General features: G+C 36.7%; 1 protein-coding gene across 1 annotated transcript in view; it reads left to right on the top strand.

The window, feature by feature from the left end:
* SHOC1 (shortage in chiasmata 1) overlaps positions 1–12,208 on the top strand; it is a 52,960-nt gene extending 40,752 nt beyond the window's left edge. Inside the window, exons 24-28 of the mRNA XM_088130518.1 lie at positions 286–379; positions 1,099–1,230; positions 2,672–2,818; positions 3,979–4,936; positions 12,108–12,208. Of these exons, the coding sequence (XP_087986644.1) occupies positions 286–379; positions 1,099–1,230; positions 2,672–2,818; positions 3,979–4,936; positions 12,108–12,208 (1,432 nt within the window). The remainder of the gene's footprint in view (positions 1–285; positions 380–1,098; positions 1,231–2,671; positions 2,819–3,978; positions 4,937–12,107) is intronic.
* The last annotated feature ends 1,379 nt before the right edge of the window (positions 12,209–13,587 follow it).

Raw genomic sequence — 13,587 nt, 5'->3', positions numbered from 1 at the left:
ATTAATATTGTTGAACGCCGCCCATAGTCGCTTTTTGTGAGATGGGTGGCCATATAAATGTGATTAATAAGTAAATAAACAAATACTGTACATAATCTGTAGCACTTTTTCCTCAATCTACAAGTTCAGACACAATTACTGTGCAGTAACCTTTGTTTTCTTAAAATGTAAATAAGTAAAGAGAATATTTAATGTTCAAAGAAGGTTTAAAAAAGGAATACTCTGTGAGTGCGCGTGCACACGCGTGTGTAGGAAGACAATAACAAAATATGCTGTTTCATTTAGATACAGCCTAACTGGAAAAACTCTGCATCATCTTGCTTTGATTTATGCAGCCCTGATTCCTTTTGCGCAGAAGTCAGAAGACTTTGAAGTGAAGGTAGTTTGTGTTTAAATGTATGTATGTGTCACTATGTTCCCACACTAGCAAATCATTTAATCATTAGGCACTCGGACAATAAAGGGTTAACATATGTGCAGCTTTCAGCGCCCAGATTTGTTCTTTACATATTTTGTGAGCCTCCTCACTACCATCCCAATCATGTGGCTCTAATTTAGGGGTCAGAACACTTCGATTGAGCACATTTGATCCCTGGAGTTTTGCATGTTTATTCTTTTACTAAAATAATTGGGACTGGTATAAATAGCACTTTCCTCTATCTGAGCTGTTTTTTACATTTTCAGATGTGTGTGACAAGAGCCAGCCAAAAGTGCTTGTATGGATATATCCTGAAGTTGGATTCATACAATAAATTTTAGTAGTGTCTAATCCTTGATTAATTTGGCCACATTCCCCCTTCCTTCCTCTTGACAAGAATATTGTTTAAAAAAGCTTTTTCTGTTCAAGTTAATACACAATAGGAGTCTCACACCCTTAATCAATTATGCAACACTGTACAGGAATCTACAGGAATAATATATTTATAATTCTCAGTCCCAGTTAAGTTATCAGAGCATAAATAATAGAGACATTTTTCCATCTAGGTAGGATGGTGAACATGTATCATCACTTGGGTATTAAGATATCAAAGGATTATTTTTGTGCTTTCTACCTGTATATAATTTTCATTCTAAATTTAAAAGGCAAATATATTTTAGGTGGTTCTTACACCAGGAGTTGAAGAGACAGCACTTTTGGTTCGCCAGATAGCTGACCACATTCTATTAGCTTCTAAACAACATCCTCAGGAGTGGCTGAACAAGTCATGGCTTTCTGTTCTGCCATCAGAGGTAAATGATTTGGCTTTCTTTTGTTTATAAGACACCAACATTTCTAGTGTTAATGTGCTGGACACTAAAAGAGCATTCAGGAGATGTAGATCCCAAGAGGTGTTAGTTTAGTTCAGCGTTTGTTTTTGAGTAGTAATCCCAGGCAAACTGGTTGATTTTCTTATAAAGACTGGGGGTAGGTGAGTTGAGTTGACAGAGAAAAAGTTCCCTGCTTTAAGTGGAACAACAACTCCTTGCTTCAGGTTCCCCAGGGAGCTGATAAATGGAGAAAAGTTGGAGACCAGGAACAAAATGTCTTTATGGGAGAATCAGTTCAAAAGCAAGGTCAAAGGAACTTCATTGGTCAATCCAACTGACAATTGGCAAGGTCATCACATGAAAGAAGTCTGCCATCTGAAGAACAAATATTTTTCCAGCAACCAGAAGCTTGCAACCAGAGGTTTTTAAATCTGAACTTTCAGAATTGCACTCAAAGTTTAGTTAGAGGCTATGAGAAGGATTCTTGCAGAAATCCGTACTTACAGGAAGAAATAAACCTTTACTTATGTGAAGTCCTGCTTATATGTGCATTTTTACACTGATCAGCCTGGATCCTCTGATGCTAGTGTTTTATAGGACTGAATAGAAGCTCAGCTTTCTTTTCAGAGAGAGAGGGGAGATTTATTCAGCTTCAAGATTCCTAGGAGCAAATATTTCTTAGGGAATTCCAAATGTTCTTAAGAGGAATTCTCCACAGTAACATGACAAAGAGTAGGAAGTTAGTTGGAATGGCAATAGGAGGTAAGTACATTGAAAGTTAATTGAGCAGGAATTGAATTGGAGGGGGGAAATTTATTTTGGAAATTATCTTCCATTAGATTTGGAGAATACATTAATTTTAGAGGGATTTATTTAAAGACTATTTGGGAAAATTGATGGGTTTCTGTTTAGTGAGATGAATAGAACATAAAATTGTGGATTCAAAGGAATGTTATATTTTGGAGCTCATAGCACATTTCTGTTTTGTCCTTTGGTGGTTGGGCAGGTTATTTTTCTTCTAGCTTTACCATTTTGCCCTTTTGTGAAACTAGTAATCTGGTGTAAAAATTAGTTACATTGCCAAGGAACCCATTTTGTGACGAACACAACTATACCTGTGCCACTTTCTCAAAATTTGAAATCAGTCCGAGCATCATCCCAGATTGGAGGCTCTTATAGTGAACTAGTTACCTATAATTTCTCAGATAACAGATATTCCTGGCAACTTGACTGTTGACCATTAAGAAACAATATCAGTTTTTCCTGTTCTACAAATCTTTTTTTCTATTGAACCTTTGGGGGGTGGGGCTTAGCAATAAGATAATCTCATAACCACATATCATCTTCAGTTGCCTGGATACATATACCAGTGGAGTACCAAAACAAAACGTAAGTCTAATTCTATTTCTATTTTTTTCTCTAGGCAGAGAAATGCTTGCTTACATTTCCATGCATGAATCCACTAGTTGCTCAACTCATGCTAAAGAAAAGTTCACTGGAATGGCTCCTGGCAGCATCTTTTGCTGAGCTTCAGGAACTTTTGCCTGAAGTGCCAGAAAAAGTTTTGGAGGTCAGTTGTCCAGGATATGTGTACATATACAAGCATGACGTGTATAATTCAGTTTTGTTTTTGTTGTTGTTGAAACAGGAAAGAAACCAAAATAGCTCCTGAGATTGTGTTTGTTTTTTGATTAATTCCTAATCATATTGGCTAATGCAATTGCAAAAAAACTTGTGCATTAAATTAAAAACAAACAGTATTGCAGTCATTGCTAGTCCTTTGCAACCACATATAGAAAATGCTGCTTATCAAGAAGATTATGAATCAGGAGTTCAGGTGTACTCTGATGTTAATCCAAGTTAAAACTGTGTGTAGCTTGCACTGAAACTGTGTGTAGCTTGCACTATTGCTGGAGCATACGGTAGTTCAGATGTACTCTGATATTAATCCAAGTTAATGTGATACCACAACAACCATCTCTGTAATGTTGCTGTAGCATGATTAAGGGTATCATAGGCTATCACCACACCAGTGTTAACAGCTCTGATGCCCCATGTAATCATTGTTTAAGGTATAGTTACTGGGCTACAGATGTTTCCACTTCACTGTAGGGCTTTACTATACTGAATGCCAGTGGTTTTTCAGTAGCAACTTGATAATGATAATACTATTTTTAGGTCCAGTATAGTTTGAATTCAACTTTCTTTCATTATGGTATGTGTGATATAGCTGCACAAGTCCTTCAAAAGAGGTGCTTCTGTCTTTTCCAATTATTAAAGCAGTTATATCTTTATCAAAGCCTGTGGGCTTGCTGTGCATGTGCATATACAGCCACTGTACTTTGCATTTCCCATGTGATCAAAAGTCTTTCTGATCTGATCTTTCAAAGGATTTGCGCAGCTCTGTTGTGCAACCTGCCAAGGGAGCTATTGCTCGTATAGTGCTATTTTTCTTTTCTCAAGAATGTGAAATATTTTCTTAAAATGTTACAGTTTGTATGGCAACACAGTGATCAACATAACATTATTAGCGTTTCTCCCAACCTATAAGCTTTTCTGGGATACAATTTCCCCCTTGTTCCCAAAGCTATACCTCTTCTTTGGGTGTTGATAATATTTTTGTGCAGATTGGAGTTCCTATCGTTGCTGTTACTTAACAGTTGAATATTCACACTAAAAAGCTGCATGTGTTTATTTTTATGAACTCAGATCTATTTCTTATTTTTTCAGAATTTTAGTGATATCACATCATTGTACATCCTCAAGCCATTAACAAGGCCGGAAATACAAAAAGAAATTATGCCTCCTCAAGGAAACATTAATTCTGCCATCTGCTCTTGTTCTCAACTTCCATTTCCTGAGGCTTTGTTCTCCAGATTTCAAGGACATAGTCCCTTTACTGAGCATTCAGATTGCTTTCATGAAGAACAGAGCAAAAACTGTTCCCTGGATATCTGCCAGAATGGATCTTGCGGTTCTCTGAAATCAACTGGAGAACATAGTTTTGTCGTACCTTCAATATTATATGAGGGAGACATCTGTCCCTTTCAAGATAATGTAAAGGAAGAGAGGCAACTTTATCTCCCATTTCTGAAAGAAGTGGAAACAGAAAGAAGAATAAATGCATCACATCTAACACTGAACAATATTGGAGGTCCTGCTCATATCAATAATGAAACCACAATGCCATATTTGCACTGTAATCAGGACTTTAGCTCTTATATTGAGAATTGTCCACAAAATAGAATGACTGTTTCAGAAGTTGTCAAAGGCCAACAGCTAGAGATCTCTGATTTCTTAAAGAATCCTATCTATCATGATGCTAAAAATGAACACTTGGGAAAAAAGCAACCTCTTGCACAACAACTGAACTCTATCCATGATTTCAAGCATTTTTGTCACTTAATTTCTAGTAGAAAAGATGTTCCATTCCAGCAAAGCTCAGGCAATTTTTTAGAAATAGGAGGAAAAACAAGTAGCAGTCCTGAATTACAATTTGAGGAAAGATTTTGGGGTGACCCCCCATTCATACAATCAATGGATTCATCTCCCTATGATTCACATGTATGCAAAGCCATATCCAGTCCAGATAGGTTTATGAACTTGAGCATTCAGTATACTGGAGAATATTCCAGGGGGAAAGGATCTACTTCATTATCAGCTGAACAAAGAAAACAAGATGTTTCAGGTAAGAGCACAAAGCAAAGTGCTGCTGCTACTTTCTGAAATAAAGAATAGTAAAAATTACAAGGGAATGTTCAATGTTATCTTTGTTCTAATCAAAAAACGTAGTTTATTGTTCACCATTGGTTTTATTGGGCAATATCGGTGCATCTTTCAATTTACAATTATGCCATAATAGATAGCACTTTGGTGATCTTAGATGACCTTTAAAAACCCAGGCAGGATTAGACTTGGTTAGTACTTGGATGGAAGGCCACCAGGAAATGCCAAGGCAATGGGCTAGATTGGTATGAAAAGAAAAAAAAAATCCCAGGAGAAGGCAATACCCGATCACTTCTGTATTGTTGCCTAAAACCTTCATGCTCATGTGGAAAGCCGGGGTTTGACTCCAGAGTCTTCCCTTCCCGCTTTTTATATACAGTGGTATCTCGGGTCACGAACTTAATTCGTTCCGCGACTCTGGTCGCAACCCGAATTGGTCGCGACCTGAATCAAATTTTCCCATAAGGTTCAATGCAAATACGGTTAATCTGTTCTGACCCCTACGAATTTGGTGGCCAACCGATTTTGGTTGCCAACCGAATCAAATTTTCCCATAAGGTTCAGTGTAAATACGGTTAATCCGTTCTGAACCATATGTATTTTTTTTTTTAAACCACAAAAATATGAAACAAAGTACAGTACAGTATAGTACAAAGAGAGAGAACACTAACCTTGCTCGAGGCAACTTCTGGCATGGAGGACAGGAAGGCGGGTGGGGAGGCAGTTATTGTTTGGAGGGAGAGTCCCCCTCCCTACAGGAAGCCATGACCACGTGTCACAGCAGGGAAAATGGCCGCGGATCCTGTTCGTCACCTGGTGCGGAGTTTGTGAATGGAAGCAAAATTTTGCGAACGGTGCTGTTCGTGACCCGAATTGTTCGTGAACAGAAGCATTCGTGACCCGAGGTACCACTGTACTTAAAAGAAGTATATAAGTATATACAGAATACTGAGTTGTAGATTTAAAAAATTGATTCATGTAGCTCTAGAGATGTAAAATTTCCAGAAATTTTGAAGCCAAGGGAAAAAAAAATTCAGAAAAAGTGGAATTTGGGAAAAAAATTGAAATACATGCAATGCTCATTTTTTTTATCACTCTTTACTGATCTAAGTTCATGTTGCTGTTTTAATAACATACAATGCAATGTGTATAACTTGGTTTACCCATACAATTAACACGTTTGGCATATTTGTTACATATCTAATTTACTCAGAAAATACTATGGTTAATAACTGAATTTACTTTAAAATGTTTTTTAAATGTTCTTTTGGCATTCCTTTTGCTTTTTCAGTCCATTAAGGACTGAAAGCATCCACCGATAAAGAGTCAGCAAAAGATCAGCCAACCCTTCCTTCCCTTGGGGAAAATGGCAGTGCCCCCCACTTGGAGACAGAAATGCATCTTCCTTTTGCATCTGAGAGCTAAACTACTCTGCTTGTCATCTGAAAACAGGAATTGTAGCACTCGTCTGTTCTAGATCAGTGATACTCAATCTGTAATGAACAGATCATCAGTGGTTTGTGGAGGTCCACCAGGTGCTTCACCAAACCTCCTGCCATTCACTGGCCAGAATCTGCTTGCCAGTTCATTCCCTGATTCTTTGCATTTACAGCCAATCAACTAGCCAGATCAGAACCAGGAGTTGTTATTTCTGGTTCATGCAAATGTATCAGTGACTGAAACTGATAGCAACTTGGACACTGAAATCTAGAAAACTGACAATAATGAACAGGTCTCAAGTGCAGTTAGAGTCCATGTGCACAATCATGGTAGCTGCCATTTTGCACAGGGGCAAACATGTTGGCCTGTTTCACACATGTATAAGCATGGCAGGTGCCATTTTATGCTATGAAAAGTATTACTGAGATCTTTTGCTGCAAGCAAGTTTGTGTTAAGAATTGTTATTGTATTGCCTAGGAAACAAAATAATTCAAGTCATTAATAAATATTTAATCTGAGGTTTAAATGTTTTAGTAACAATGTAGTGTTAAAAAGAGTTTAGAAATTAAGGGGATAGAAAGGCATACACTAATGCAGCTAGAATTATCTGAGTTACTGAAAATATGAACTCCCATGCTCTTAAAGATGAAAACATAAAGAGGGGTTATTTATCTAACCAGGTGGCCCCTGCACTTGCAGCAAAGTTTATAAACACTGTTTTAGATATAAGCCTTCCTATTAGAAGAGGCAGAAAGCATTTGGGAAAGAAAAGAAAGCAATGTTTATTTATTTTGTTTATTTATTTATTTATTATTAAACTTGTATGCCGCCCATCTCCCCCAACGGGTGACTCTGGGCGGCTCACAATAACAAAAAATAAAAAACACACCAATCCCTCCAACACTGGCTAAAATCCATAAATAATTAAAATACAAACATACATTAAAAATGTCCTAAAACCCCCCTGTATATTTTAGCACTAACACCTTCAAGATGCTGGGGAGGGGAGCCAGAACCCATCACCCCACCAGCCAACTCCACAGATGCGAGCCCCTGTCCGGCCCCCAGGCCTTCTGACAGAGCCAGGATTTAACTCCTTTTCTGAAGGCCATGAGGGAGGGGGCACACCGGACCTCAGGAGGCAAGATGTTCCATAGGGCGGGAGCCACAGCAGAAAAGGCCCTCTGCCTAGAACCCACCAGTCAAAATTCCTTGACCGGTGGGGTCTGCAACCTGCCCCTTCTGCTGGACCGAATGGGGCGGGCTGAAATAACTGGGGCGAGACGGTTCCTCAGATAACCTGGTCCTGTGCCATGAAGGGCTTTAAAGGTGATAACCAACACCTTGAATTGGACCCGGAAACAAACTGGCAACCAATGCAGCTCACGCAACAGCAGTGTTATATGTGCCCTCCTAGGGGCATTAAGAACTGTCCGCGCCGCCACATTCGGCACCAGCTGTAGTTTCCGGATACTCTTCAAGGGTAGCCCCATGTAGAGCGCATTACAGTAGTCCAACCCGGAGGTGACCAGGAAGGGGCAGAACTGCCGCACAACACGACTTCTGACTTCTTTTACAACAGATATAAGTAAAACAGATCTTACTCTAGGATCACAACTTAACATCCATTTTTTCTATAAACTATTAATTTTATTAATCATCAAATCCATATTTCATAATTTCATTTTTTTCTATTTCCCCCAAAAAGTCCAAAAGGGGCTTCCAATTAGTATTAAAATTAGTCAATGTCTTTTCTCTAATCAAAGCTGTCAATTTCACCATCTCAGGTAGCTCCATCAACTTTACCATCCATCCTTCCATTGTAGGTAATATTGAGTCTTGCTGCAGTTATCATATATAAAAGCAAACATACATGAGATTTTTCCATTTGTTTATCCATCAGCCCCAAAAGAAACATATTTGGTTTTGATTGTATATTAATCTTTTGAATTAATATATGTATTTGAGTCCAAAATTGTTTAGCTTTATTACATGTCCCCCAAAGATGATAAAAAGTCCCTTCTTGTTCAGGTTTGCAACATATATTTGAAATCCCTTTGTACATCTTTGACAATCTTTCTGGTGACAGATACCATCAAAATTCTCTTTAAGATTATAACATAAAGTAAATTTCAACCCTTTCATCCACATATTTTCCCATTGTTCCATTTGTATATTATATCCAAAATTTTTAGCCCATTTTATCAATCTTTAACTTGTTCATCTTCTGTTTCAAATCTCAGCAAAAGTTTATACATTTTAGCAATAAGATGTTTGTCACTAGTACATAACTCAATTTTAAATAGTTTTATCATGTTCAAAACCATATGTCCTTTTATCAACTTTAAATCTTTCTACTAATTGTACATGTTGAAACCATTGACACATGTATCCTTCTGATATCAAGTCTTTTCATGATTTTATTTTAAATTCTCTCTGGTAAAAATCTAAAATGTCACCATAAGTTAACCATTTCTGCTTAGTTACCATTTCCCTTCTATAATATGCTTCCTGTGGTGATACCCATGTCCATTCAAATAATGTTGTAGAACTTGATTTCTTTTAATTTTTTCTTTGTCCCTTCTCACAAGATTCTTCAAAATTTTAACAAGCCTCTTTTGTAAAACCAATATAGGAGAATTATCCAAGTTACTCTCTTGGTTTATGGTTTGTATGTCCCTTTTAATTATTAAGACATTAGCCTGTTTCTTTTGTATCTCCAGCATAACATTTTTTTCCATGTCATTTTTATAGCCTGTCATTTGTAAATCCACTTTCAACTTAGTCTTGATCTTGTCAGGTAGAACTTGTTCCTCTTCTATAATATCTTTTAGACACACTCTCTCCATAGAGGCAGATGTCACTGTTGTCACTATTAAAATTAGCTTATTTTTTAAAATAGTAATTACATTAAAAATACTATTAAAATTAACTTCTGAGTCCATTGTTCAAAAGTATCCTTCAATATGTCCAATATTAGAATATTTTGCTTCATTCTAGGTTGAGTTTATGTGTACTTCTCCTTTAATTTAATCTTTAGTTCCCTCTAGTTCCCCCTCTAGTGTCCAATTTTCAAAGCCTTACCTTATTATGTTTTTTTTTAATTCAAAACAAAAGCATTTTCCCATGAGAAGGATTCTTTATAATTAATTCCAAAATCTTATTTCAAATTCATCTGGACCCTTAGTCCATTTGTAACTTTCTACAATCAAAGTTTTAATAATCCTTTTGCTGTTTATTCCAAAAAAATTTTTTTAAGTTCTTATCTTTCGCTAAGGATTGAATAAAACTCACCCGGTACTGTAAAACCTGTCAATCCAAAGGTTCCTAATAGCTGAAAAGCAGTTAACAAGCCATTTCCGAAAGTGATTAGAAAAGGAGGTATGTGAACTTAGTGTCCTTTCAAAGGCGCCGACCATGGTTTGAGCAAGATAGCCATTCCCTCGTCTCCCAGAACTCTAAACCTGTCAGAGACCACTATCTTGTGGTCTCCTCTCAAGGAGGAGCTGTCTAGAGCACCTGTGGGCAATCTCAAGTCCTCCCCCTTGTCCAGAGAGGAATTATTGAAGAGCAGGTCTCCTTGCCAGCTCTTCATTCCGCCATGGTTGTCAACTCTGCTTATCACTGTATTCTACTTTTATACAATATCTGATGCTGTCCAAAAGTAAAAAATATTTTTGTCACCATAGCCTTTCACCTCCTGACTTTTTTGTTACTTGATTAGATGTTATTATTACTACTACTACTACTACTACTATTCTATTCTATTCTATTCTATTCTATTCTATTCTATTCTATTCTATTCTATTCTATTCTATTCTATTCTATTCTATTCATTCATTCATTCATTCATTCATTTATTTATCAAATTTATATGGCCACCCATCTCACCTGAAGTGACTCTGGGTGGTGTACAATAAAACTTTTATCATTCCCTCTCATGTTAACATCACAAAATTTCACTGTAAATGGCCTGCGACCTGTGGTTCTCCTTTGAAACATATTTTAAATGTTCTGTAGCACAGATTAACCTGAACCTATACTACTTCGTAGATCAGCAAAGATTCTTTAACAGCATCATGAAAAGCTGTCTTGATTGGCTATAGCATCCCTACTATACTTTCCTTTGGCTTAATCTCAGAGCTTCACAAATATGCCCTCATTCTATATAAAATCTATATAGGCATAGATCAGAGGTGTACATTGGTGACATGTTCTATTAAATTAATCATGTTTCCTGTACATAAACATTTGAGGGCTGTGCAGTGCTTTAGATTCATTCTCAAAAGATGCTTTGGAGCATATGGGAGCACAAATGTGGCATCTTTGTGCACACCTTAAAGCAGCTATATATTTTCCTGGGATTGTTCAATAGCTATGAAGGTAGCATGTGTTCACAGGAAAAGGCACAGTTGTTTTAAGACGTTGCAAGTAGGTTCTATGTTCACATTCCTGCAAGCTCTGAAGTACCTTTTGGGGAGCTAGTCCAAAGAACTGCACAGTCTTGTACATATATATTAATACATCAGTAATGCATATATTTTTGATACTCCCATATATTTAAGATTATCTCCTTTCTGTCATTCTCAGACTGAAAACTATTCAGTGGCAATTTTTGGAGGGGTTTTGGAATCTGCATTCAAGTCTTTGGGGGGTACATTAAAAATAAAAAATAAAAAATAAATCCTGCCCAAAATTGCAACATTGAAAATTGATTTGCTGCAGAGTTTCAGTGATGCAAACATAGGGAGCTGGAGAGTTGCATGAAGCCTCAGGGTTGCATGTCCAGGATTTAGAACAGGAGTCTACATTTTTCAGTTGAAGGGCCACATCTAGCTTTGATTGACATGCCAGTGACCTGATTCCCCAAAATATAGTGTTGGGTCATGACAGAATTAATTTCATTTACATTTACCTTTAATGAATAATGAACTTTCTAGTAAGTATTGAACAATTTTTCACTTCTATCAGATTAAAAATGAGTTTGGTAACATCTGGAAGCTTTCAGGGAACACTTGAAATCCTGAAGCCTCAGATTGTATGCATCTGGCCTAGAACGGCATTTCATGTTATCTGAAGCACAGTCAAGTGACATAAAGCACATAAATATACTCATTAGGAGAACTATGCAGGTACATTTCCCTTTGGAAGAGCAGCCAAAACTTTTACTAAGCCTTCACTAGACAGTGCTTTTTTTACCTGGTTTGACTTTAAACAAAAATTGTACTTATTTTTACTGTTGTGATTGGCTGTGTGGCAAATGTATCTTTCTTAGGCACGGGCATGCACAGGGGAAGGAAGCTGAGGGCAAATGGTGAAATATGCATCAGTGTCAACTCCACCCCTTTTTATACTTGTGTCATCATACTTCATGCATGAATGGGCAGTGCTTGTGCTATGATGTCACAATAATGTTTTGTCATTTTGACAGAGACTCACCTTGTTGAGGACACCCTGTTCTTTGAATGGTCTTTCTGAACAGGAAGGCAAGCATATGAATTTAATAAATGTACAAATTAAAATCAGGGACACTTGAAATGCTTAACTTCTGTTAAATTACCCTTTGAAGAATTAAGAATACATATTTTATCTTATTAAAGGATAGAATATATGAATTAAATCTGTATAGTTGTAGACTGCTTATTTGTTAATAATTTCTTCTTCTTCTGGATTTTTTTTTTTTTTTCTGGCAGGTTTAGAATTCATGCAATTACCACAGCTTAAAAAAAGGCGTCTCACATTCGAAAAAGATCCTGGGAGACATGATGGCCAAACACGTCTCAAATTTTTTTAAAGGAAATGGAGGCTAACACTTTCAAGAATCTTGTCATATGCAATAAACAAAAACAAAAGTAGCAGACTTTATCTTCTTTTATAGTAACTCATTTTCAATTTGTTTCATATGTAATTGTTTTTAAAAAAATAAATATGGATTTTTTACAATTTTAGCAAATAGGATAAAAGTTAAGAGTTTATTGGAAAAGTTTGTGCTATGGATTACAATTACATTAAAGCACTACACTTTAATTATGCGTAATCTGAATAATTTATTTATATCCTCTGTACACAAGAGATATGTATTTGAAACTCTGCATGCAGAGTTTGGAAGATCTTGGTCAGGGAGTCACCACAGTTGTCAGAATGTGACAAGCCAGAGCTACTGAGCTGTGTGTTCAGTTCTAAATAGTGGTTGTTATCCCAGTAAATGGGTTAGTATTTGGGCAAGTGAATCAACTGAGCAAAATCTATGATGTCTCTATTTTATGGCAGTTAGGATACCATTGTTACCCAAGCCCTCGGTGTTGTGGTGGGAAAGTTGTCTATGTTTCATCTGACAAACAGGATAGGAACTAAGATGGATTTCTCCTCAGTATGCTATGGTGAGGGAAAGAGAACTTCAAAAACAATTTGCCCGTCATAATCTCTGACATAGTGAAGAAGTTACTTTTGAATTTGTCAAAGGTATCAGAAATATCCGAACACTGGAAGGTAATATAACAGCATTGACTATAATTTCAAGTACCTCTTTCTCAGTTTGGGAACAAATTCTAGCTGATTTGAAAGTTCATATACTGTAGATTTAGGTTGTTAGAAATCAGGAAAGGTCTATGTTTTAAATGATTAATAATTCAATCTTATAGATGCTTCAGAAAATAAACAGGTAAGATTTGCCCTACTATCTTTGGCATCATTAGAGTGTTATAAACCACATCATAACATAACAGTTCTACCGAAGAATCAGAATCCTATTTAATCTCTTACAGCCAGACTACGTAAGATACTATTTCTGTCAAAAGGTATTAATTGCTGTCAGTCCTTTGAGGTAAGCTAGATCAAGAAACAGGCACAGCAGAGATTCCAAGAATGCTCTTTATTGTAGTAAAGTAGAATAACAGAATCCTGGAATCCCGTCTTAAGTTGCCTTCTGTCCCATCTTGTACTAAACAAAATCACTTTGTTAAATCTTTTTTGGTATTGATATGTGGATTCACCTGTTCCAGTTTGTTGGCCAGTATGTCATTCTCCAGGTTTGCTGGCATAGTTTGCTTAGAACTTTTATAGATTCTTCTTCTGTTGCCATATTTCTGTAGATAATTTCATCAATTTCTTTAGCCTTCCAACTTGGTAATGACCGAAGTTGATCTAACTTAATGTTCTAATACTAGAGGTTCT

Source organism: Python bivittatus, unplaced genomic scaffold (assembly GCF_059951505.1).
Source record: "Python bivittatus isolate LINGU-HERP-01145 unplaced genomic scaffold, Pbiv_v1 ctg000850_np1212, whole genome shotgun sequence".
Lineage (NCBI taxonomy): Eukaryota > Metazoa > Chordata > Lepidosauria > Squamata > Pythonidae > Python > Python bivittatus.
This window is presented reverse-complemented; position numbering and strand designations above follow the sequence as displayed.